General features: G+C 35.8%; 1 protein-coding gene across 2 annotated transcripts; it reads right to left on the bottom strand.

The window, feature by feature from the left end:
• Positions 1-275: 275 nt before the first annotated feature.
• Positions 276-27781, bottom strand: TRIP11 (thyroid hormone receptor interactor 11). Of its 2 annotated transcripts, XM_063160089.1 has the most exons (20): positions 27628-27781; positions 25335-25411; positions 24268-24378; positions 22883-23158; positions 21995-22063; positions 21128-21293; positions 18913-19275; positions 18187-18227; positions 17112-17315; positions 13083-16112; positions 12733-12873; positions 12321-12514; positions 11216-11379; positions 10787-10890; positions 10447-10546; positions 6720-6801; positions 5819-5933; positions 5103-5225; positions 3683-3830; positions 276-2347 (listed from the first exon to the last, which is right to left on the bottom strand). In XM_063160089.1, exons 1-20 carry the CDS (start codon positions 27764-27766, stop codon positions 2139-2141), a joined length of 5856 nt encoding a protein of 1951 aa, XP_063016159.1. In that variant the 5' UTR covers positions 27767-27781; the 3' UTR covers positions 276-2138. The 2 variants fall into 2 exon arrangements, with proteins under 2 accessions (XP_063016159.1, XP_063016160.1); XM_063160090.1 differs by lacking the exon at positions 21995-22063.

Here is a 27781-nt window from a genome sequence, read left to right as displayed (position 1 = left end):
CTAACACAGCATCAAATCTCACCAACGTACCTGTGGAATAAGCCCTAGAAAAGAAACCTCCAAGTCTTGTTCAACAGAGCTCACCTTCTAGGACTTAAGGACTGAAGCACTTTGTATCTCTGCTGTAGAAGATTTTTGTCTCCACCAAGGAGCTTAATGAGGAACTCTGAAGTTCTTCAGTACCTCTGCTTGGTATTAGATTTCCCTCTTCAAACTCATAGCTTAGTGTATAAACAGAACTGATTTACAGCATGCAGAAATAATTGGTCTTACTATGTTTTCTTTATTGCAATTTAGAAAGCTCCCTGAAAGAGAAATGTGTACATATTAAGTTCTCTGCAGTTAAAGAAGAAAATAATGCATTAAAAAAGTTAAGAACTGCACAGTTAGTATCTTCAGAGAATTGTGAGCAGCATGACTCCATTTGTAATTTACAACACGTAAGTCACATAATTTTTAAAAACTAACCATTTCCTTCTGCTTTGGCTCACCAAAAGGCAATTTTATTGTGAAGCAGCTATATATCATTAAACAGACATGACTACAAGACCAAGAGAGATTGCACAGAAGCCATCTGATTTCATTTTTCTTTATAATCACTATATAGAAAAAAAGTAGCTGTTCCAGTCCAGTTTAAATGAAGATGAACATCTGAAGTATCTAACTGCAATATTCTCAGCTGAGGTAATTTGACATTCTCATTACATTTACTACATAACACAAAATTTACTTTGGTAAATATGTGGCTGCTGTCTTTTCAGAAATCAAACTGTGAAACTGTCCATAATTGGGTAAAAAATTTAAAACCAAAATCCAATATGATAGGTCAATCCAGTTACAAATTTGCTAAGTTCTCCATGAAATGCTACTGTACTGGAGAAAAGGGATTCAAACAGCTCTTAAAGTACAGCAAATAAACCTTTGCTAGGTTTCAAGGCAATAAACGAAATTCACTATATGACCTCTATATAAATAAATGCAAAGAATTCTTGCATTATTTTGGTTGATTCTGTACAAGTTCACTAATTAGTTTTATTTAAATATAACTCTTACAACAATTTTATCCAGAACCTTAATGAAAATGAAGAAGTTCTAATATAGAACTTGCACAACAGTTATCTTAACACTGACTTAACAAGGAGAGGCATATAAAAAGACATAGAAATGACACATTTTAAACTGAAGATGTTTTATCTCAGATTCACTATGAGGATGACTCTTATTCTTTAGTATGCAACTTCATTCTTTACCTGTTAAACAAAGTGTACAAGTTATCACAGCAAAATTTACAGAATAATTGACTTTGGCCTTGGTTGTACAAAGACCTATTTACACATTTGAGATAAGCAAGCACCTTCCTCCCTTTTAATTCTATACATGTGTTCAAGCTTTAAGTCTATATTTGGATCTACAAAATCTTGCAAGATAAAAATTCTCTCATATATACACCTTGGACCATTAGAGCACAGTGTCTTTATATATATGTGAATGTATCATCTGCTAAATTACCCATTCTTCACATGGATGTGAAGCCTCACTTCCACAGTTAACTTCTTGGTGCTGATGGGTTTGACTGCTGAAAACAGCTCTTAGTCTGGGGGGGGAAAACCAAATCATTGTGCAAAGAGACTAATGTGCCTCAAATTGCCCCCAAATGCAATCAAACTTGTAAATAAGAAATACATGTCCAAAAGTACATTAAATAAACACCATTAATTGGTTGTTTAATTTATTTTTTTAGTCTGGTTCTTGAACATAGATGGCAGATCATTTTAATGGAAAAACAAATTTCAACACCAAAGAGTTAATACTGTCCATGCATATCTGAACTAACGAAGTATACCTAAGGTTTAAAAATCCTTTAGTTTGTCTTGTGACAATCTAGCAACAAGATAGATTTTTTTCTCAGTTAAATATTTAACCCACACCCAAAATGAATGCCTGCTATACAGAAGGCAATTATTCATTCCACCATTAGAATTTCTGAAGCACTGATAAGTTTGTAAGTACAAGAAAAGCAAGGTACAATTGCAATCAAATACATGACTTTTTACAGAAGGCCTCATTGTGGTAAATTATATACAACATAGTGTTCTCACTTTCCTTAAAGTGCTATCATCGTACTGATACAAGGTCATCTACTGTTTTAGGAGGTCTTTTAAAACAGCACCAGCACTGGCATCAGGGGACACTGGCAGTGGTGTAAAAGTAGGCAATGCATCAGAAATAGGTTTCATAAGCAGATGTCCAGAACTACTAGCTGGTGTTATGAGAGGCACTGCTGCAGATCGAGGTGCTAAAAATGGATTTGCATCTGGTCTTCTACCCATTCCTGAGACTGGAGAATCTGGAATATAGAAAAACCCAAACCAACAATGAAAACACTGTTAAAAAGCATTCCTAAATCTATCCAATTTTTCAGCATTTGTTCAGAGACATGTTCTAAAACTGCCTATTACTTCTGCAACATGTAAGTCCTTGAAAATCTCCTAGCCATGGACTGTAGACATCTTCAAAGACTCTTATTGTCTCTGGCTACTCTCATAGAACCATAGAATCCTTTAGGTTGGAGAAGACTCTTAAAATCAAGTCCAACTGTTAATCCAGCAATGCCAAGTCCACCACCAAAACTCTGTAACAGCTCAAGCTACCCAGGAAAATGTGTACATCTGACAGCAACATGAACACCCTTTGCATTTCACTTCACCTTTGCAGTGGCAGACATGAAGTATCTGTCACACTAACTCCAGCACTGTGCAGAGGTGTAAGGGCACATGCACTACAATGCAGAGGACAGGAAGGTTTCCCAACACATGGCACAGATTCCCCAGGGTCAGCCCCATGAAAAGCCCCATAAATAAACAGCACTTTGTAACAATCAACTACTTTAGTTGAATTGAAAGAGGGTTTTTTAGCATCTCTTGCTATCTTTGTACATACATATAATATCTAGGGGTTTGGTGTTCTGGGATTTTTGTTTTGATTTTCTTTTGAGTTTACAGCTAAGTTTCAAACAGCAAGCTTCTGCAAACCAGCAGACCTATATTAAGGTGAAGTCCTAAACATTTGTAAAAAGTTAGGTCCAAACTGGACTAGCTAAATTGAAGATTTGAATTTTAAATTATTTAAGACAAAAGTTCATTAATTTAACATGTATAATATAAGCTGAACTGTTCTCTGTCTTAGAAAAAGTCAACACTTCTGCACAGCTTACAGAGATTTCATATCAGGCCATACACTTAACTGATTTTGTTTTGGTTCTCTCTGAGCAACCAGGTTCTACACACACCAGAGAGATGCTGCAAAGTTGTATTACTTGCATTCTTCACTCACTTCAACACAAGCTGATCAAGGGATGCTGAAAATCAAGACTGGGTTCACTGCTACACTGTATGAAGTTGTCTACACAGCAACTGTTTGACTCTAACAGGTGCTGTTAAATCCTTCCTGTACCAAAGAGAATTTGGTTCCTCTAATCTTCTGTATTGAGAGTTCAGAAAGTGAGGTACAGATGCAATGGGAAGGAGAGACAGGAGAAGAAAAAAAAAAAAAGACAAAAGTAGGACATGGTTGGGGAGAAGAAATCAAGTTCTTAATTTACAAGTGATGAAGCACAGAAGCATTAAAATCCTCTTGAAAATTCTACCCTTAGTTATGTTCTGTGTAAAGATTAGAATGTTACCTTGCATTTGACTGTTGGGTGGAGTACTGCTAGTTTTACCAGTTCCTGCTGCTCCTAAAGGTTTCATGTGATGAACAGAGAGCTTGGGTGGGGGAAGGCTTGGGGAAGATTCAGTTTCAAGGAATTTCACGAACAGTTCTGAAAAAGACTATAAGAAGCTACTAGTTATTGTATTTCACTGATGCTCTGGTGAAAAGCACTAAGTCAAAAATACATATATACATAAAATAAAAAGCTGTCAAGTGTCCTGCAATCAATTTTTTACTTGTACTTAGTACTAAGCAGTCCTCAGTGAGAGACAAATTTATTTTCAAAATACACTCTTTGTTGTTGTCTCACTAAGAGGCATTTATATAAAATTGATAAACTCTAAAGATAACAAACATACTTCTACCATGGTTCCATTATTGATTTAAGCCAGTTATTTCAAGAATTCTATGCTATTACTGACATTACAGTACTTCCTTAGTCTTTACTCAACCAATCTCTCTCCCTCAGAAACACATAAAATCCAATCTTTTCTCTTAAAGGCCCTGCATGCTTTATTTCATAAAGAATCTCAAATAAATGAAGCATAGAATGATTAAGATGTTGGTAGTATGACAAGATAAAATTTGGCTTAGTAAAGTCTGTCCTATTCACACAGAAGCATTAATTTTTCTCTTTTACTTCTACAGTTAATCAGACCACAGTCCTTTAGTGGCCTATGTGCCTGCACTATTTTAGGGAGAAAAAACCAATCCCTACAGTTCAAGATTATTTACAGAGATCCATTCTCAATATTTTTAGCTCAACTGAGCAAAAAACCAGTCAATCCAAAAACTCCAATCCCTCAGTGCTTGGTCCTTGAGTATATTATTTACTGGCCTGCAAAATGGAAAGTTCCATAGATAAACTGCTCCTGTGGATCATGCTATGAGATCTGTTATTTTAAACTATTTGAAAACTTAAAATATAAGTTTTATATGCTGAACATAAGAGGCACTAACTGCAGCAGCTGAAAAAGCGTCTCAATTTAAATTTAAAGGACATATGGGAACACAATCATCAAAATACAATGTCATCATATTCTATACTGTTGAGAATTGTGTAATTCCACACTCTCACATACATTTAACTTCCAGCATTCATAGTTTGCAAGAAGAAGTCCATACTGTAAGAGAGTGATGCCAGGAACCAGTGGAACAGTAATTGTCTTCTGTATTAGAAGACGAGATTTATCACTGTGTAATTTTCAATGTCTAATATTTCCTTAGTGCAGGAAAAGACCTTTTGCCAAAGCAGTTGCACAAAACAATTAAGGCAAGATACAGTAGCACCAGTAAATGTAGCTCAATATGCTGATGAGCCAAACATGGCATTAATATGCAACTTCCCCATTTTTCCACTCAAACCAAGAGAACGAATGACTAATTCTTACACTATTAAAAATGTTCTGATGAGTTGGTCTCAAAGGTGTACTAGGAACACTCTTTGACCCAGCTCCTCCACCAAGCCAGCCAGTCACCCATCTTGTAACTCCTCTTTGCTCTTCAGATAGTAACTAGAGAAGTATTTAAGGAAAACAAAGTTAGGAAACAACAAAAATAAAGCAGCACATAAAAGAAAGTGAATAAATACAAGCTGCAATTCCACATAATGTGTCACTCTTAGAGATAAATACAAATTTTTATTGTTGTCAAAACCATATTCTCCACCTCCCAAAGAGATGGCAGTCTAAAAACTTGCCTCTTTATTTAAAAACATAAGCCTCACATTTTCCACAATAACTACTGGTACATATATAACAGGCTTACTTTTCTGTAACTGATATATTACAGCTACTCTACACACAGCACAAAATGCTTTCCTTTCTGCATCAGCATTCCTCAGCAAAATGAAATCTACCCTATTAAAACAACATTATCAAAAGATGAAGATCATCATATAAAAAACATTAAAAAGTCCCATATAAAAAAAGGTGAGACAAAAGAAGAAAAAACACTTTCCCTACAAAATGTGCAGTGACATTTACCTCAGCAGCAAGTCATTCTACTTTCAGACAAGGATACTGGAAAAAAAAAGAAAAGAAAAAAAGGAAAAAGAGAAAAGAAAAAAGAAAAAAAAAAAAGTGCCTCGTTTTCTGCAAAGTATTACCTGATCAAGTTCCTCCTTTTTCAGTCCCAAAATACTTCCCATTAACCTTAACACTTCAAGACGTTTATTTTTTGGAGTATGAAAATGTCCAATGAAGAGATTTCTCATCAACAGTCTGCAGAATAAAAGAAGGTAGTTATACAAGCTGCTATTGTGTAACAGCTGACACTATAATATTGGTGCATTTATTCCTCATACTCTTCCCTAATTCACAGTAATATAAATAAACACACCAAATACAAATAACTAAAGGGTACCTCACCAATTTCCTCTAAGTTATTTCTTACACAGTGTGGATTTGGACAGTATTAGCAATATTGTATGCAGTGAGGTGAAACTGAATGGTAATATGAGCTATTGGGATGTACACACTACAGTCAGGGAGAATGTTTGTTCTAAGATCTTGATTCAGCAGAGCATTTAAAAAGAAAGCTCTGTGAAGTCCCAAACCAAGACACAATGAAGGGGCATGGGAGCCCATCTGCCTATCCCTGTTCCTGTTCTGCTGGGTAGAAAAGAAAAAAAAAGCACCAAGGAAGAGATTTACATGACATCCAGTTGATGCAGACACATGAAAAGACTTGCTGTTCACACCCTGAACATTATAAAATATGCTTATTAAGAACTCTTATCTCCATTTGCAGAGCTGATGCTACACAAGTGCACTTCTGCATAAGAAACAAATCAGTGAGCCTAAGCCACATATCTATTGGTTTTACTAATCAAAATGACTATTTACAACCACCAAGCAATTGAAAAATGTCAAAATAATAGAAGTGTAATTACAAGACAACATACAGAAGTACAATCTTCTACTACACCTGCAACTGCGAGTGCCACATCTGTACATTGAGAGGAATAAACCCAAAAACTTAGACCAAATCTTTCATTAAAGACTTACTTGTCCACTTTTCCTTCTGTGCTGTTCATAAGGTTCATTAATTTATTTTGCATATCTTCTAACATTTCTCTTCTGACCTCACCTATAAACATAATGTCACAACAAAAGAAACAAAAACTTTGAAACGCTGTTGCAAAATCGATCAGTAATATATACCTTCATAAATATTGCTACGGTGCTTTTAAATAAAAAACAAAACCAAAAAATCGATGTGATTTTTTAAAAAAAGGTGTCAACTTACATGTCATTGCTATTTGAAACCACAAGCTGAAATCTCAGGAATGATACTCAAAGTTAAAGTACAGGACCACACATTAAATAAATACATTGCAGAAGGTTGATGAACTGCTCTTTTCTATCTAAATAATACAGAACTAGAAAGAAACTCTTCAGCAAGGTCTGTAGTCCTGTGGTGGCAATCTTCTTCAGAATGACCAAATTCCATGGTGGCATCAGATCTTTTTGATCTCTGCCCATAACCTCCAATATTATCCAAGCCCAGGTATTCTGTGTACCCTGCCATTAAGTTGCTCCTTTGAAGCACCAAGGAGTTCTTCAGTTTCCTAGATGCATTATTTGCTAGCAGAGCAACATCAGGAGCTTGTTGAGGGTCTGTTCTGTTTGGACCCTTCCCACTCCTGTGACTGACGCAAGCCCTGGGAACAGCATGCTGGGACACACTAATGCACCATACAAACGGTGTCGTGCTTCAAAACTCAGTATACTAGCAAGAGAAGCAGACATGTGCAAGATTACCCCTACTTTTGGGAACAAAAACATGAATGGAAGAGATGAAATGCCACAGCTACCATGAACCAAAAACAAGACTGAGAGAAAAATGGCAAACACTTCAGTCAGGCATCATGGCCTGCAAGCAGAATAAGTAGGCCAGAATTCTAAGTCAATGAATGTGAGGTGACCTAAGACCAGAAAAACAGCAAAAGTGTCATTTCTCACCAGACTGGGGTTCTGCAACATACTACCTCTGAAGCCTAATAAAAGTACAACTGAGCCTTATTCAGACACAAAAACCTTACAAATATACTGTAAAATGGACTGTCTGTGTGAAGACCAACTCTAATTACAGATATAAGCAGATGGGATGAACTTTCTCTCCTCTCTCCCTATGAGGTGTAATGCTTACCTCCAAATCCTTTGGAAAAACTGCTGGTCAAATAAATTTTTAACAGTTTTTGGGCTCATGTTAGTTAAAAATTCTTCATTAAAAAGCCACAAAAGATACACTTTTGTTTCATCTATCTTATAGTTAATTTCTAAAAAGCCTCAACATCTTTGTAAGAAAAATGACTTCTATGAATTTTTGCAACCTTCAAATAATCTGTGGTGCATGGAAAGGGATTCCACTCATTTCCACAACTTTCAATCTTTAAAAAGTACACGGCACAACTATGTTGACAAAACATGGTTCTCAATTAACACTAATTAATTAACTCCATGAGAATTCACACAGATTTCATACATATACACATCAAAGAGCCAGTCTGTGAAATGGGTGCAACCTACTATGCCCTGTTTTCCTGTACTCCACATCTTTATGCAAACATTTTACTTCACAAATATGAATTTTAAGGAGTACAGAATAGAACAACCTAATGTCATGCTGGGAAAGCTCTTATTCAAGAGTAAACTCTTCATTCAAAGCAAGTTAAAACTAAAGGAAAACCTGTTTTATACAACAATCTATCTTGCAACAACTACATCCATATGCATTAAATTCCATTCCAATAATGTGACTGCTCTTCACCACTTCTCTCTCAACACACCAGGGTGAGGCACAGGAGAATTAATCCATGGTTTCAAAGTTTACATTTACTTAAAATTATGCTATTTTGTAAATATGGTTAAAAAGGACACCAATACTTAAAGGAAAACATAGGCAACATGATTATAGAATGATACAGCTGCAGGAGCACACATAGGTGAGTTGTTATTTGCATGTCCACAGAACAGAAAGGAATAGAGAGTCATACTACCAATGCCACAAAAACAAACAAGCAGCATTTGAAAACAAATTTCAATTAAATTTTACACTGTTGCTATTTCTCTACAAAGCAAGACAATTTTGAGTTGCTTTCTCGATTTTTATTAATTTAATGTATTCCTTTATGATGGATCTTAAAACAAAAGTATTAATAATTTAAAAAAATTAAAAGCATTAATAATTTAAATGAAAATTGATATCAAAAAGGATCAACTTTTCAGGACCACTACACAGTGATTATGCAACTTTATCTTAAACATATTTTTTAAATGGAACATTTCCCTCTAAAATAGAATCCTACAGCTGAAAAGGACTTAAACATGTACTTGGGGTGTATGAAAAGACTAAGTAACAAAAACGTCCTGAGCCAAAACTCAGCATGGACTGCTGTAAACCAGACATTTACAGAGTCCAATAATTTGTTAACCATTTATGGCAATCCAGAAAACCGCATCTGGTACATCTTATACTTTTCCATTAAAATCACTTCTGCTGCCAAAAAATCCATGAAGAAATCCTTCAAAAGATTTGGCTAACAAAACTGTGTCTGGGAATGTATTTGGCCAATTTGCAATAAGACATTTTATGTTTTCTTGTATAAATAGAGAATACGAAGTGTTATTTTTTCTTTCTATAAAAGTCATTATTTACCCTACAACAACATTAAAGTGCCGTTTCCTTTATGCAGCAATTCCATTTCAATTTTTTTATCAAGTACATTGCTTGCCAATACAACACTGCTTGATACTCAGTTTTCTCTGTGAGTTTAAATCCCGCCTGCTTTCTTAAGCAAGGTTTTAACAACAAAATAAACAGTAATGAAGAACTTCCCATTTAAGAGCAGTATTTGCCTATGCCAAAGTTAATTTCAAGGCAGGATTTGTGAACTTTTGCTGTGAATGTCTGTAGTGAGACATAGGTATACAGATCAGTCAATTCAAAAACAGATTGGTAGTTGTACATTATGTAGCAGTTTGAAATTTAATTGAGTTTATAAAATTCATACGTGAACTCAGGAAGCACATCTATGATGCCCACTTGGATGCCAAATTGCACTTGGAGAGAAGTAAATTTAAGTAAGTACACATTCAAATATGTAGCAGAAAAGCAATAGACTGTTTTTTGTAGAGCTCTTGCTGGAATCTTGAAGATTTTCAAATGAGATCTCACACCACCTATCTGTCATAAGCAAGAATGCTTCAAGAAAACATCACTTATTACAAGAGTAAGACTTATGATAATTCAAAAAGGTATAGCAATAATTAGTTGCATATGTCCAAAGCATGAGTTACCACTGCACCCAGCAGAGATGGCAGTCACATCTGTGCAAGAGCTGCTGCCTCTATGTCTTGTAGCCACTGCACACCTTTACCTCACTGTGCTCTGTATCTATGTCAAATATGGTAGCTACTTTGGAAAATCTGACAACATTTGGCATTTCACCAACTTTTAAAATAGACACAGAGCTAACTCAAGTGTCTTGGTATTTACAGGGAAAAAACCCCAAAATCCAAAAAAACTTCTACAGGGCTTTCTTTTGATAAAGATGTCTAACAGAAGGTAAATATACTTTTTCATACTTGCTTTATAAACAAGGAAGTCATCAAAATGTAGCACAGAATTAGTCCGTCATAGGATATGAATTTTGGTAAGCTTCTAGGAATATTACATTATCTCCTCAGCTGTTGAAATATTTTAAGCAAAAATAAAAAAAAATGTAGTTACCTTCTTTCTTAAGTTCTTCAATCTGCTCCTCTTTGATGTCAAGCTGCTCAGTAAGTCTGGATGCTGCATCCAGAGCAGCATTTGCCTCTTCTAAACTCTCCTAAATAGAGGGTAGGAAAGGGAAAAAAATAAAGAGAAGCAGGGAGATCAATATCACATTACCCTAATACCACACACATCATGCACAACAGATGAAGAGACTGCAATTACTTGTTCTTTCAAATAACTGGATTGTAAACACCCTCAGAAAATAGAGTGGCAGCAGAAAAATGCTATTTTGCTTGCTCAGTGAAGAATTACAATTCAGTTTCACAATGCTCAATTTCATTATTCAGCCCACCTGCAGTGATACAACTTTTTCTTCTAGGTTTTCTGCTTTCTTCTTCCATTCTGCACTCTGTTTTTGGTGTCTCTCCAGCTCTGCTGAATACATAGCTTTTTCTTCTAAAGAATTAAAAATAAGAGACAAAACAAAACTATCTTAATTTACAACATGTAACTCTTCTTGGGATATGCAATTACAAAGCCTCAGCATTTTCATATCTGGTCTTCACGAGATAGAGGTGGAATTCAAATTCCATAAATGTGATATTGATCAACAGTTTGCACAGAATAGTTTTTTTCAAGTTTTTAATAGAGAACAGATTTTGAAATTCAGGCTATCAATAAAGGAAACAAGGTAATTAGTACTTCAAAAGCACCAAAACATGGTAACTATCCAGCTGCAAAATACTTGTTGCAATCTTTGCTACTTTTGGACAAACCTTACCCTGTTGGAACTGCTCTAGTACCATCTGCAGGTTGGCCAGAGACAGTGCATACTGCTTCACTTGGTCCTGGGAGATGGTCAGCTGCAGCATGGTTTCATCCCTCTGCTTGGACACTAGGTTTAACTGCTCTTGCAAAGATTCAACCTGCAGACTAGCCTGATGGCTTAATGAAAACAAGAAAAATTACTTAAATAACAGAACTTATCACAGTGAAAATTAAATCCCACCAAAAAAATTCTTACCAAAATTTTTGAGCTCAATTTACAAAAATTATGGTATTTTCCCCCCAATTCCTCTTTAAAAACAAACAAACAAAACCAACCTAAAAAGAGATTTAACAGAAGTCTGTCAACAAAATTTTGACAATCAAAGAAAAAAACCACCAATTAACGTCTTTTGGTTGAAATGTATTAGAAAAAATCCTATTTTTTGTTCATTATTACAACAGCATCTTTATAAAAAAAAAATCTGTATCTTCCTAGTTGTCTGCTTCAATTACTATGAATGAATAGGTCTTTCTACCAGGTTTTACTTTTAACCCCAGTCTCCAAGAACTCAGTACATCTTCCAACTTACTAATGACTGAATGCTCCACTTTATTTCCATTGAGCTAAAATATTCTAGCCTCCCAGATTCTGCTACTCATGAGAAATTCAGTGCATCTTGTTCTATATGTTTACACTATGAAGAAGGAACTTCTCAGCAGTGTATACTTTCCATGGTATCAGGGACAAAGTACTAATGTGTAAGTGTCTCTAAAACAATTCACAAGTCATGACAGTCACAGACAATGCACGCTTGTGTACTGGAGAATATAAAATAAGTCTCTTTCAAACTTTAACACACAGCTAAATTGATGGGTTAAGGATTTTTGTCTAGTTCTAAGCACTGTTGATGATGTAAGGTTTCAATACTTGTGACTGAAAGGAGAAAGACATTAAATTCTTGACTGTAGTCAAGTATATTTCAAATCACCCTCATGATTCTGAGTAACAAATGTTCCTATCTTTTTGTTTTTTCAAGTGCCTAGTATGCTACAGGATAGCAGCTCAGTATAACAGAGGCATGAGCATCAGTTTAGTTAACTGTGATATTTAAGACTACCTGGCATTCTCCACTGCAGTAGATGAGGATGCAAGTTTTTCTTCCAAAATCAAAACCTTTTTTCTTAGCTTGACCTCTCTGTCTTCTGCAGCTAAAGCCTCTCTGGTGTAGGAGTCTTCCATTTCCAAAAGGTGATTCCTCAACCTCTCCAGTTCCTGATTTAGGCGCTGCTCCTTCTCATGCAAATGCTGCACCTGTGCAGAACATACCTTATGTTGCTTAGACTGCCACTTTATATAAAAAAAATTAAGTAAAAAATGTAACGCATATCCATTGAAGCACACTGCAAGTGTATTAATTTTAAATGCTTTTAACAAGTGACTGCTACTAAAATAATCCAAAAAATATTACAGATGCAATTTCTTATTCATTTTTCGTTTATTTCTTGCAACTATAAATGATTTGGTGGTACCTCACTCTGCAGGGCACTGCTCTCCATTTGCTTCTGTTTGAGTGCTACCATCACTTGGTCTCTCTCCTGCTGAAAAGTAACAGCCTTTTCCTGCATTGATTTAACTTCATTTAACAGCTGATTCAATTCTCCTGTCTTGCCCTGTTGAAGACATAAACAAATATTTCAGACATGGCCAACAATTTTACCTGAGGCATAGTCTTTGCCAGGAAGAGTGTAAAGATACAACTAATCTAACAAGGAACAGGGCAGGACATCTATGGCCTTGCAACACAGAAAAATATCCAGGAAGCATATTACTTTGAATCCATCTACTTTGAAGAGATAGTCATAAGTATCAACGTACATACCTGTTCTTTGTCTTTCAACAGCTGCTCAAAAGCAAGAGCTTTTTCCTTCATTGAGTGAGACTCAAACTCTTTCTCTTTGAGCATCATTGAAAATTGCATATTAGTCTCCTGAAGTGCACGGAATTCTGTTTCCTTTTCCCTGCACCTTGCAACTATTTTTTCATTTTCTTCTTTCAGTTTCCGAATATCCATTTCTAAAATTAAATTTCTTTCTTTTAGATTAGTTACAGCTTGCTTCAAAAGCTCATTTTCATTTTCTTTGTTACTAAGATTTTCACTCACAGAAAGTAACTGATCACTTTTAGATTTAATTAATATATCTTTTTCTCTTAGTGACTTCTGTAACACATCATGTTTTTCTTTGATCTGTCTCATCTCTGATTCAGTTCCTTCTTGACTCTTTCTTTCAATCTCTGATGCTGTAGCAACAGAATCAGATAATCGCTGATTGTTTTCCTGAAGAATCCTGATAGTTGAATCTTTTTCTTGTAACTTTTTTTTCAGTTGTTCCAACTCATTTTGAAGGAGTTTAGATTCCTCACTAAGTGCTTCAGGAGGACTGCATTGAACACCTGAAAGCTGTGAAACGGTGGCAGCTGTTGCCACAGATGGTGCTACCAAATCCAGTTTGCTCAGGAGAAGATCCTTAGTGCTATAAAGCTGTCCTATGCTGTGTTGAACTTGTGCTAATTCCTGGCTAAAACTTTTCAGCTTTTTCTCATTCTGTTCATAACTCTGAATCAAGCCATTATAATCTACCTGCAGCCTTGAAGTACTATCACTTTCAACTGAAATTTGTGCTTGCAGCCTGTGCAACTCTTCCTGGAGGTGAGCTGACTCATGTTGCATGTTCTGGACCGTGGTTATTACCTGCTGTTTCCACTCCTCCATTTTCTTTACTTGCTGTTTCAGTTTATCACGTTCTTGCAGAAGTTCCTCAAACTGGTTACTGTTCACACCCCCTGCCCCATTATCAGCACCTGTACTGGATGTCTGCAAGACAGTCAATAAGGTTTGGCATTTTTGACTTAGGGCATCTATTTCAATGTCTTTTTCTCGGATGATACGGGATAGATTCTGAATAGTTTCTCTAGACATTTCTTGACTGCTGTTTTCAGATCTATTGGATAACCTTCGGTTCTCCTCCTGCAACCTCACCAGAGCTGCTTCTTTAGCAGCGACCATGTCCATGATATTACGATACTCTGTTTTTAACTGACTGTTCTCCCTTGTTTTTTCACTTAGAACTGCTAGTACTTGTTCTCTTTCCAGAACATAAGCTTGCAGCTGCTGCTGAAGGGAAAGAACATCCTGTCTGTAGGAAGCTGAGGAAACTCTAGCGTTAAGAGCTTGTATTTCTAAATCTTTCTCTTGAATGATCCGAGTAAGTTTACCAACTTCATCCTTAGACAACTGATCAATTTGCTGACTTAGAGAAACATTCTTTTCATTTAACAGCTTAATCTCCATCTCCCTTTCCTTGATACCTTTGACCAGTCTTTCAATTTCAGCTTTAGATAAGTCATGCTTTTCATTTCCATTTTCTCCATTAAGAGTCTGAACCTTGGTTTCCTGAAAAAGATCAGAAGCATCAGTCTGAATAATCTGTCTCTCTTTGTGCAACTGAGTTTTAATTTGTTCAATTGTTTTCTGCAAATTTTTGATTTCCTCATCTTTTTCTAAAAAGAGTCTTTCGTGTGTGACATTCATTTGCTGACACTGCAATTTGGACTCATCTATTTCCTTTTGCTGCTCCTGCAGTGACTGCTGAAGCTTCACTGTTGCTTGATTCTGATCTTCTATTGTTTTTTTGTGAACTTTTATTTCTTCTTCAAGATTATTCTTTATCACTTTTAACTGTGTTACCTCACTTTCAAGTTCAATAATAATATCTAAAGTTTTAGGCTCAACCACAGGTGTAGATCTACTTTGCTGATCCTTAAGCCGTTCAATTTCTTCTTTCAAATGATTATTTTCTTCTTTCATGACTGCAAGACTTCTGTCTTTTTCCTCCAAGTTCTGTTTTAAGACATCCTGCTTTTTTGAAACTTTCATATATTCCTCAAGTTCCTGCTTCGCCTGTAAGGTTTGATTTTTGTATTTTTCAATGAATACCTCCTTCTCTTTTATGAGATCTGTCAACTGCTTTTGTCCTCCTAAGCTAGTAGTCAACATCTCCTTTGTTTCTTGATGGTCAAGTTCCATCTGCTCAATGGTCTTTTTAAGCTCAGCAAGCTTAAAGTCTTTCTCTTGGTGAAGCTTCACCAGGCGCTCATGCTCGAGCTGCAGGGCACTGGTGTCCATACTACGTGCCTTTGACAGATCCTCAATAGTTTTCTCATAATTACGCGCTTGTTCCAAAAGCCTCTTCTCTGTCTCGTTTAATTCACTCTCTAACTGCCTTTTCTCCATTTTCAAAGCCTCCACAAGAGTGTCTTTTTCCAAATGAACTTTCTTTTTCTCAGAAATGGCATCACTTAACTCCTGTTTTAGCTCTTCAATGGCTGCCATCAGCTTTCCATTTTCTATTCTGAGATTAGACATAGATTTCTGTAGATCTTCATTTATTCGTTTGTTTTCTGAAACATCATTCTGTAGTTTTGCAATTTCTACTTCTCTGTCTTTCAGAATCAGATCTTGACAAGTGTGGTTAGATTCCTCATTACTTTTTTCTGTTAACTTGCTCAAGGATACACGAAGTTCCTCCTCTCTTTCTTTTAGTCTCTGCTGCAACTCTTCAATCTCTTTTTTACTCTGTGAATTACACTCATGGGTTTTCCTTAATTGTTCCTGAAGATCTTTAATATTGTCTTGTAGCTGCTGCTTAGTTATATGCAAATCATTAAGTGCATATGAACAGTGGCTTAGTTTTTCTTTCTGACTATCTAACTCTTTAATAGCTTTCATCTTCTCAGTTTCTAATTCTGATACCTTCTTTCTTTCACAATCTATGTCAAGTTTCAGCTGTTTGATGATACTATCAGTTTCTGTGTGTTGCTTCGACAGCTGCTCTTTCAATGTAATCATATGCTAGAAATGAACACAAAACAGAATTCATTAGGGTAGCAAAAACAGCTGAACTATGCATTTCATTCACTTCTATCCTCTAAACAAAAAAAATTAAGAGGAAAACAATGTTTCTTAGTTGCCAACATAAGTAGGATCAACTAGTCAATGCTAAATTAATTAAAACCAAGTCAAAAAAGAACAGATTACATTATACTAACAAAAAAAAGAAAAAAAACCAACACCACCCCTAAAAGAACCATAACTGCCTAAATGAAGAAATAAAAAAAGACTTGTTAAAAAAAAAAAACAACTGTCAGAATTTGTCAAGACATTTGGAATTCAGCAAACATCCATTGCTAAAAAAAAAGGGTGGCATTACATTTAAGTTATCTGTATATTCTATTTTCAACTTTTTGTTTCAACTTTGGATTCATTTCATAGGTGATTCATTGGTAAATCAATAAAATTGAAAACACATGGCTTGCAGTTTAAATTACAGGTCAAATATACTGGAACTTTGACAAAGAGGTATAATTATATACAATTGGTGACTTTTTTATTTCACGAATGCTCATATTATAAAGAACTTGCAATAAATAACTTAAATATTCAACATAATTAAAAATTATAAAGGAAAGAATTTCAAAAATCATTGTAATGCATACTATCATTAAGACAGATCAGAATATTATCAGGATAAATTTCATCAGAAATGTTGCAATGAAAAATCAGGGACTATTTAACTGGACTTTGTGAAGTAACATCTCTTATGGACAGCTGACATGCTGTTATTTCATCTTGGTCTATAACAAGTGGGTTTTACTTGCACTTCTGAATTTCACATTGAGATGGTAGATAGAGAGAAATACTGGCCCCAAGTATTTATTTTTAGACCTCAAAAGATAACTTATATTTCCCTGCTATCTATGATCAAAGATCAACTTAAAAGACAAACATACATACACAGAACTCAAAACATTTATTCAGCAGTTCAATAATTAGTTGTAGTATTTTTATTACCTGAGTAGCTTCTTGATTCTGCTTGTCTAGTTCTTCCAACTCTGCTATTAATGTTTCTCTTTCAGCAATACTTTCATCTAATTCATGTTCTTTCCTTTCCAAATCTTGTCTTAACTGATTTATTTCTGAATTCTGATCCTCTGTATTCGGAGAAAGAATATTCTCATGTTTATGTTGTGCACTTGTCAGTTCCTTCTCAAGTCCCTCAAAAAAAAAAAAAAGTACATATCAGACTTTATCTTGCTGAAATTACATTAGAACTCTAAGCCTGAATAAACACTACCCCAGTTAAAAATTTTTTGCTGGGAAGTGTTTCTCTCTACCATTCACACATACATATTTATTTCTTCATCATTTGGTTTAAGTGCACAAACTTCTGCAAAAAAGCCATGGTATGGTAAGAAGTTAAATCCATCTCTGAGGTATGAATTGACAGCTGGGATAAATTATTATAATTGCAAGAGCCACCCTAAACACAGCTAGGCTGCATGGTGAGACAGAAGTTTTAATCAAGGGCATCTAAACAACATCATTATGAACAATGCTACAGGAACTCTTGAATGCATGCAAAACACAGAAAAACTCAGTTGAAAAATGCTACTGGATACAAAGTAAAACAAACCAAATCTCTCAAGTCTAAGAGTTCATAAAGGACCAAGACAACACCACCAAGAACTAAAGGTGTGATATGTTCCACTGCTTCACTTCATCAGTAAGATGAAATGCATTATTATGAGTACTACACAGAAGAGAAATATTTCAGTTTTGGCTCTTACCAGTTGTGAAATATGCTAAAGCAGAAGTGAAAAATGACATATTTTACAGAATGTACTATTAGTACTTTGAAAATGTATGTTACAGGTTTATAGGCAATAATGAGATGGGCAGAACTTGAATGGTTTTCTTATAGAATACACTGTGGAGTTTCACAAGCAAAGATGTATTGTTTCTATAAATTCCACATATAATTACAGAACTAAACTACAATTACTTCCTTTTATATTACATTGTTATTTATGTAGAAATGCAAATGTTAAAAAAAAAAAAGAAAAAACCAATTTAGAAATTGCTTTACCTGATTTAAACTGGAAAGTCTTGCTATTTCATTTTCTGCTTCTATAAAGGAAAATGAAATCAAATAGATAATTTACTACTTTTCAAACAACAATAAAACAAAAACATTCTCCCACCTTGCTGAAACAGAACTCTGCTGCTCAAAGTGGATAGTTTCACAGCATTTTGTGATGACAAGCATGAGCGCCATAAAACACTCAAACATGCCATCAGTCACCACCTCAAAGCAGATTATTACTTTCACAACTCATCCCACATTAGGGGGACTTTGGCACTAGAGTTCATCAGTTATGAAATATTACAACATTTTCAACCTACAGATATGTTTCTTAAACAGGTATATTAGTGTTTCCTTAAGGAGAAGATATTAGCAACTGAGTGTATTTATACACACACACACAAAATGTACTTTTTGAATTTAAACAAACAACTTCTATTGAGGCTTACTTACTTTTAAAGACAAAAACCCCTACCAAAGAGTTGGCAGACATGATTACTTCCCTAATCAGAAGCCCCTATGACAACCACAGTAGTCCTAACAGGATTCTCTTTTCTGTTTCATCTTACTTCAATGGACAATGCTTTTCTAGAACAGCAATACTTTAAAGGTACATATTCTCATATTCAGTTTTAAATTCATAAAATAAATTTTGAGTTTTAGAAGTGAAAACTTCTCAAAATATACTAAAAATAAAAAATAATAGTAAAAAAATCATAGTCTTAGTACCTAACAATGCTTGCTGTAGGCTGACAACATCTTGTGGTAGTGATGTCTTTGACTGGAGCTGCTTCTGTTCTTTCAGGGGAGCATCTTGCTCTGCCACAGACCTTTGAAGTGCTTCAAAGTCAGATTTAAGCTTTTCATAATCTTGTGCTATTTGGATTTTTTCTAGCTTTGCAAATTCTTGCTCTTTCAGAAGATTTTTGTTTTCTGCTTTGGCAGAAGATAATTGGTGATTTAATTTTCTTATTTCATCCTCTAGGTCCTTTACAACCCGCAACTCTTCCACCTGTCCTCCATCTGGACTCTGAGCTTTTTTTTTCTGTTCAGTAATTTTAGGGTCATCCACGGCATCAGTGCTCACACCATCTAAAAGACAAAAGCGATTATTTGCAATATTAACCAAAACCATCACTCTATATCTTTTGCTTCTCTTCTTTCACCTCTTCTCCTGACAGAGTGAGATAGACTAAAACAAAGACAGGTCATCATTGACAGAAAGTTTGGTTAAATAGGTTTAACATTTGGAGCTGTGCTATACACATTACTGGTAGGACAAGGAGCTTATTGAATACTTTCACATGCATGGCTCAAGACAATTTTAAATGTAAGTGTTGCAAGACACACATATATTTAGTCTGCAATTTAGAGTATACTTGATCCCCTCTTGGTGAGGAGATGACAATCTAATTTATCAGGATTTGGAATCTCTCAATTTTCTAAGAATAATTTATCAAATCCCATCTAATTCAGATTGATGCAAAATCCATTTATAATTTAATTAATTACATTTCAAAGGTTTGCCAAATAGTTGTTACAGAGAAAAATTCCCTCCAAATAATTTGCTAAATGATGCACAAAGGTTTTCAACTGAAGAAAAACATTTTTCAGAACTAACCTCTTTACAGATCCATCATACTCTCATACTATACTGACATTCATATTTCTGTACAATCTTCTATCATTTCCAGATATGTCAGACAGTACAAAAAGGCATCATCAGAAGAGTGCAGAAAAAAAGTTAAATGAAAGCACACTACTTGTGAATTCACTTTTGTGTCAGCTCAAACACCTGACCCTGCCCTAGTCCCTATTATGTTGTCAGACAGAACGACCAAAATAAAAATATAAAATATTCTAGTTCTTCAAAAGCCACTAACAGTATTTATTTTGCAGATAAGTGGTGATGTAAAAGATAAGGGACTTCTGCCTTCAACTTCCTTATATTAGTCCTGCTGGTGGTGTATGTATGTGAAGTGAAAAAACCTATTACATCTTAACAGGCATCTGATTTTAAGGAATAAATTCCCTATCAGTACTACCTTTAAAGATAGAGAAGCTATTCCAAGAAGGGAATAGATCTCGTGTTCCAAAAGGAGAGTACATACTCTCTAGAAGTCCAAGTTTTACCAGGTAAATATAGAGGTTTACAGGCAAAATTTAAGTATTTGTGCAGAGAAGCCTCTTGAGGAAACCCAAATGGCACGACTATATTTAAGTTGGATGAAATACTTACAGGGCAACAAAAAATTATTTGTAGGAACTCCTGAGCTTCTGCATTATAGTCATGCCACACACTAAGGTGTGGTCCTTACAGCAATCATAGAATCACAGCACAGTTTAGGTTGGAAGGGCCTTTAGAACATCTCGTTTCAACACCTGAACATCATGGGCAGCAATGCCACCCCCTAGATCAGGTTGCTCAAGGTCCTCTCCAATCTGGCCACAAACATTTCCAGAAATGGGGCATCCACAACTTCTCTAGGCAACTTGTTCCCGTGTCTCACCACCCAATCTTTGAAGTTTTGTCAAGTAACCCAACTGGCACATAGTTCTCCAATTCTTCCAAAAGTTATTTTTTTGTCCTGTTACTTTGTTATCTTCGATTCAGTATGTCTTATCCTTACCTATAATCAGTTTAAGTTAAAAAAACAACCCAGAAAGTGCAAAATTCAGAGCACAACAATTGGTATGTATGCAAAATGACCCTTCAGATTGATACATTCCATAGATTAAATGCTATCATTCCAGTGCTCAAGCCAACCAGAGTGAATAAAAGATACGGGACACGTGTCTTAAACATGAAGCTGAAGTTCAAATTTAAATTTAAATTCTAAACATCATGTATTTGATATATATTGTACTGGCACATGCATATTCAGCATTTTAACCCAAATTCACCCCACATAAAATTAAACAGAAAGCATGTGGTAACAGAGACCTTGCTGTAACCGATTCTCAAGCTCCTCAATTCGCTCCTCATATTCGCGCAGCTCTTCTCGGTGCCGACGACTTAACTCTACTAACTTCTGTCTGTGGGCATCCTGCAGTACTGACAGCTCATGCTGATGTTCATCTATTTCTTGACTTAAATTCTGTTTCAGCTCCTAAAAATATCATTAGAGAAACAAAATGGCAAAATACAGCACAGTGTCTTCTTATGTAATACATAAGAAATAATACAATACAAAAGAAAGAAGTTTTCCCCAGTCTAATTCAAGGATTTATTGAAGGATTTCTCACAGAAGTCAGGTTATTTGATCTTTGTTGACTGGGATTTTTTAAACACGTGGAAAGAAGTTCCTTTTAAAAATATGTTTACACAAATAGTATGCTCTCCGCAAGAGCAAATACTAAACTAATGTAAATCAAATACAAGTCTTACATACAAACTGGATACACTAGAATGCATTTTTAGTAACTTTCTAGGAAGACATGTAAAAGCTATATTTTACACCTTCAACGAAAAAAGGCAACGTTTCTGAGAAGGGAGAAAATATTCTCTATATCTAAAATACAGTTTCATAACTGATCAACAGCTTCACAAGTGATTTGCCCTTGTAAATACTAATGTCACTGTTTCAAGCTAACATACTGTAATTATCAAATCATACAAACACCCTTTCTCAGAGTAACTGTTTTAAAATATTGTACTGCTGACTGAAGGGTTGCTATGCTACTACATGCCCCCATGCATTTTTAATTATGTTATAATAGTGTTAGTGAGAATATTTAAAAGTCATGTGCAAAACCATACACCATACACCATTTACACAACATGAAGTAAAGCACAAGTTTGTCATCTTACCTTAACAACATTTTGTAGTTTGCATATTTCACTTTGTTCAGCATCATTTGTGCCTTGCACTTTGGAAGACTAAAAAAACCCAAACCATATATCCATATGAAAAATATGATAAATACATGTATTTTTTTATCAAAGTGGTTCCTCTACTGATACTCAAAAGTAGGAAACAACAAAGCTAACATGCAGCAAAATAAAAATCCACTGTAATTCTGATTTTTTAAAAAATACATTTTAATGGAAACATTTTAATTTTTCATGGATTTTTATTATTACATTACTACATATAATGGGTAAAAATTTTGAGTGGGGGTGTTATTGCTCATAGTAAGACAACAGGGTTGCTTAGTTTTGAGTATTTTCACATGGGAAAAGTATATCTCTGAAATCAGGCTATACCTGAAAAATGGTAAGTCACAGCAGCAGCAGCTTGAAAGATTATATTTATTTTTGTCTCAACAGACCATGAATTATAACTGACATATCAAGGACTGGGAGAAGAGAAAGTATAAAAGCATCCAATTATCCAACCACTACTTTGAACAGTACTGTGCTAGCAATAAAAATTATTAACATAGCCAAGAGGAAGGGAAGTATTTTTTGAAAGGCTGAACAACAATGAAACCCTGAAGACCCATTATAGGTGAATGTTCATGAAATCCTTTACCAAAATTGACAAATCATGCATAAAAGCATAGCAAAAAAGCATTTGGAAGTTAGTCACTGAATGTGTTCTTAGTGATGTGACAGCAAAAAAGGTTTCAGCTTTACCATCACAACATGTTGCTTCTAGAAATTTTTTAGCGTGAACTTGCAAAAATCCACCAAGTGCAATGCAAACAATAATTTGGAGTGGAGAGAGAAGGGCAGGGTAGAAGAGAAACCACTCACCACTGCAATCTGTTTCCAGTGGTCAACCTCCGATTCCAGCCTGGAAACTTCATTGGACAATCTGTTTATTTCTTGCTGTGACCAGATTATATCTCCAAAATCCATGTCATCTCCTTCAAAACCTGAGGAATGTCTGACCTCTGGAACATAGGAGGCTGATGCAGTGGCTGCTGGCAAAACACCAGCTCCCAGCTGAGCAGTCTGAGCAGCTGTCTGTACTTTCTGCAGTTGTTCCTGTAGTGCATTCTGTCTGGCTTTTAGATGGCTGATTTCCACCTGGATATACAAGATAAAATGCATTGTTTGAATAAGAAGAATATCAAAATACACTCTACCCTTTGTGGCCTTATGAAATGTGAACTAAACAACACCCCCAGCACAAATAACTGATCACTTTCACTAAAAGAAAGAAAAAAAAAACTCCAAAAATTTTCATAACGGAGAAAAAAAAAAACATCCTTAGCTCAAGTGTTATGAAGTACCTCAAACAAAGACATGGGTTTTTTAGCAGCAAAGGTACACAAGCACTACAGCAATATCCAGGCTAACCAGTTATACAAAAAAAATTAAATATAAAAGAGAGTATTCAGATATGAAAGTTTAGTAATATTTGATGATTTCTAGTTATTTTTATTACATGTGATTTCTTTTATGCTTAACAACTCAATGTAGTGAAAACTTACTTTCTTACAATAAAGAGAAATTAGCTTCATGTAATTTTCTTGTAACAACTCTGTTACTGTATTTAACAAGCAGAATTTCATACATGTCATAGATCTGCTTCCTCTAGTTCCCACATGAATTTGTGAACAAATGAGAAATGAAACTCCTTTTTGTGTAAATTTCAGCATACTGGCAACTTTCTTCATTTAGGCCTAGGAAATCTCATACAATAGGCTATAAAGCTGATGCTTCCATCACAAAGGGACATTTCATGAATTTTGAAAGCCAGCTCTGTTCTCTTTAATTGTATATGTTAAGATAAACAATGATGCCCAATAAATAATTGTTAAGATAAATAATGATACCTAAAGACAAAACAATTGTTTCAAATGGGAATTTGTTCCTGTTGCCTTCTTTTAAAGTAAGTGAATCAGAAATAGAAAGCAGTAGAGTGTCTATTCTCACAATGATCCCAGAAACAACAGAAATTCTGACAGCTGCACGACATTCCCAGAGTGTTTTCTCTTGTCTCAATTATCTCCTGGCAGCTTGGCTTACATTACAGGATTTGATTAAATATGTCTTAGTCTACATTAACAAACCAAGAAGCCATAGCTGTGACCAGTATTTCCCCTGGAAGAGAACAGACACTAGAACAAAGGCATTAAACAGCACAACAGGTAAGTTTATTGGACATACTGAGAAATTTTACTCTGTCTTACCTCCTTCTGTTGAAGCTGATTGCGGTACTCGATAGACAACTGCTTTATTTGCAGCTCTGCTGCTTCATGCTTTTCTTCTAAGTCACTACAGACTTTTTTCAGTCTATCATTCTAGTAAAAATGAGAAATGAATGTTGGTAAACTTAGAACAGTCCTTAAAGACTCAGAAAAGCACAAAGCTACTGGACAGCAAAATAGTTAAATTGGTTCTCAGGCTACTTCATTCAAAACACACAGTAACACCAATGTGTGGGCCCCAAATCACGGTTATGTCCAAGCTTTCCATTTTTATATGGCATGGACTCCAGCTCACTTCCAGTAAAAAGGGCTGCCATGACCAGAGATAAATGCCAAGAATTAAAAAAAGTAAGGGCTGAGTCACATCTTAGCAAGATCCACAGGTAGAATTTAAGAACAGTCACAAAGCACAAAGTGGAGCTAGTATCCAGTGTTTTCTCTCTGACCTCAGGCAAGAGCAGATGGCAAGAAACTAGAAAGAGGACAAGCAGGAACAGTTATGTCCCCAAAACAGTACCTTAACTTCACAATCCTCTTGAGGCCTGAAGGCACACATGAAAGTTGTTTATTTAGAGACATAAAGAAAGTCACAAGACCAACAAGTCCTATTCAAGAGCGCAGTAAGTCACTTTCCATGAGGGTACATGAGATTTTGAAGTGGTTTTGGAGAGGCACGAGCAGCCTATGTGAGAATGACCAAACAGCAGGACAACAGAGAGAGAACAGGACCAGGGAAAATGCCCACATTTTCCACAGCCAAGCCTACTGCTGCAGTCCAAGTCCCCCTGACAGGGCAGGAACAGTCACAGTCAGCAAAAGATGAAAACTTGCAGCACATGCATAGCCCAATAAACATGTCTGTCCCTAAATAAAATGTGTGTTCCCCACTGTGACGGCAGTTTGGCACAAAACCGGAGTCACATTCTAACACCACTGTCACCCTTGTTCCTGGATTTACCCAGGATATTTCAGTGCAATATTTCAACTTCATGCCAAACAAATCATAATCACTGCATTTAATTACAAAATAATGATCCAAAATTTCTTACTTCAAGCTTTTGTGCTGCATTAATACTTTCTATTTCTCTGAGTCTAGAGTTGGACACATGGAGTTCTGTTGCTGCATCTGAAAGAAAGTGAAAATTTTCATTTTAATCACAATCCTTTCAATCTGTTAAGACCAGTTATTAATACAGATCTTACTTCAGACTACTTTTATGTTCATTCCTAGGTAAATATCAAAAGCTCCTTTTTATCAGAACACTGTAAGAATTATTTTTCAGACAGTCTTTCTGCATCTCATTTAGTTCATTCATATTTAGGCTTTAAATCAAATCAAAACCCTAACAGATTAGTATGGATTTAAGGTTTAATGTAAGGGAGATAAAAGTGTTTTACTTGACTATCTCGTGTCCCTAAATCTATTTCTCATTTCAGACTTGTTCCTGACCTAAGAGCTGTGTTTCTCTGTAATGCCATGCAAAATTTCAAAACAAGTATTAATTCCATTAAATACACATAACAGTGACTGAACTTTCAGAAGAAAAATCAAACCACCCACACCCAACAAAACATCAACCCCATAAGACTCATTGTCTATAAAAAGGGGATACATCTACCATCCCAGTTTATCCAACAGAAAAAGCATGTAATTCCAGATACATTTTAATGATCAATCTTCCTTAAATTGACTATGTTTACTCCTCCTATGTCCCACCTTTAATGGACAGAAACACCACATTTCCTTTTAGCAATGAGAAATCATCCTGAATTGACTATAAAGCAACCTTGACAATAATTCAAATTTGAAATGAGTACAATTTCCAAGTAAATACTGAATTTCATAATTTCTCACGTGCTGTTTAAAACTGAGACAGCTCAAGCACTGCAGAGGAAACAATCTACACATGAAAACTGCAAAATGGAAGAAGTGCAAGTCCATAATCCACAAACAAGTGATGGGAATCAGAACACTGAATGTAAAAGATAATATTAAAACCTACCAAATTTTGACCAATTAGAAAACTAACCCAGACTGTAAGGAACTACTTGAAAAGTATAGTTAAGGTCATATTATTTAATGGTTTTTATAGAAGAGTACTTGGACAGCACCAGATTTTTTACACCCTGGAGTCTAGTCACCCATATGAATGTACTACCCTGAAATTTTAGGAGACTGAAGTTGCTCACAGCAGTATCCAGCAGGGAAGCCCACCTGGAACTAACTACTAAACATCTGTACATCTCTTTTGCACAAGCTCATGCACCAATGTGAGTTCACAATTTATCCTTGAAAAAAGCAAAACAAACACTCTAGATGACTGCACAGCTCAGCAAAATAAAACATTTTTTCACAATGCTTCATAGATGACAGACTGTAAACTAAACAGAATTGCTTAATTTCACATTTAAAATGACTATGCAGAAGTCTTAGCTGTTCTTTGTAATTTCCATTCTTAACACTGGTTTGAGAAAGCTAACTTTTAAAATAATTTATAGTTACACGATGATAATACTAGCGATATTAATCTATTGATACTTCTTACCACATTATACAACAGCTTTACTAAATTTTTTTTCAAAAAAAACCAAAAGTCATTACAAAAAAAATATGAAGAAAATATTATATTCCAGAACAGATTCACTATTGGTTTATAGTATATCTTACTCTGATGTCTTTGAGGTTTTTTTTGTTTATTTGTTTGTTTTCTCAAAATTTCGGTTTTAAAGATAAATCGTTGTAGCCTCTAATCCTTATAAAGCAAGGTTCTCCTACTTGGCTATAGGGGAATTGTAGAACCCGACAGGCTTCTCTGGGCACAACTGAAATATAAACAAAACACTGCCAAACATTGAACCTTTGCCTCTGTGACACGTCACACTTAGATCACACCAGTGGCAAAACAACCTCTGTACTACAACTCTGCAGTTTTATGGAACCGCTGTAAAAGCAGCTAATTAACTGAGAGTTTATCTAAACTAAGCAAACAGAAAGGAAACAGAGTGTTGTTTTGAGTGCTGTCATTCCGGAGCAACGTAACACTTCACGCAATTCAGAAACCTCTCAATAATAAGCCTAAAACGGGTTCACATCTGCTATTAGAGCCTGGGACTATATTTGTGTATTCTCCAGATCCTGAGATCACAACAGCGGAATAAAAACAAAAACAAAGGCAGCAAAGGCAGCAGCATTCGCGAAAGGCACCAAGCCGCGAGTGGCTCCCTGCGGGCCGGTGCGGGCAGCGCAGGCCCCGCCGCGGTCGGTGCGGAGGGGACCGGCGGCCGGAGGAGGAGCAGAAAGAGCTCCCTCACGGAACCAGGCCCATCCCGAGCCCCCCTTACCGCCCACTTCCTCCGCGCCTTCCAGAAGGATGTCCTTGGTGAAGCTGGAGATCTGCCCGGTGAGCGAGGACAGGCTGTCGCCCACCTGCCCCAGGGACTGGCCCAGCCCCGAGCCCAGCCCGCCCAGCCACGACGCCATCGCGGCTCCGGGGGC

This window comes from Melospiza melodia, chromosome 6 (genome assembly GCF_035770615.1).
Source record: "Melospiza melodia melodia isolate bMelMel2 chromosome 6, bMelMel2.pri, whole genome shotgun sequence".
Taxonomy (NCBI): Eukaryota; Metazoa; Chordata; class Aves; order Passeriformes; family Passerellidae; genus Melospiza; species Melospiza melodia.
Note: the sequence above shows the minus strand (reverse complement) of the source record. Positions and strands in the feature narration are given on the sequence as shown.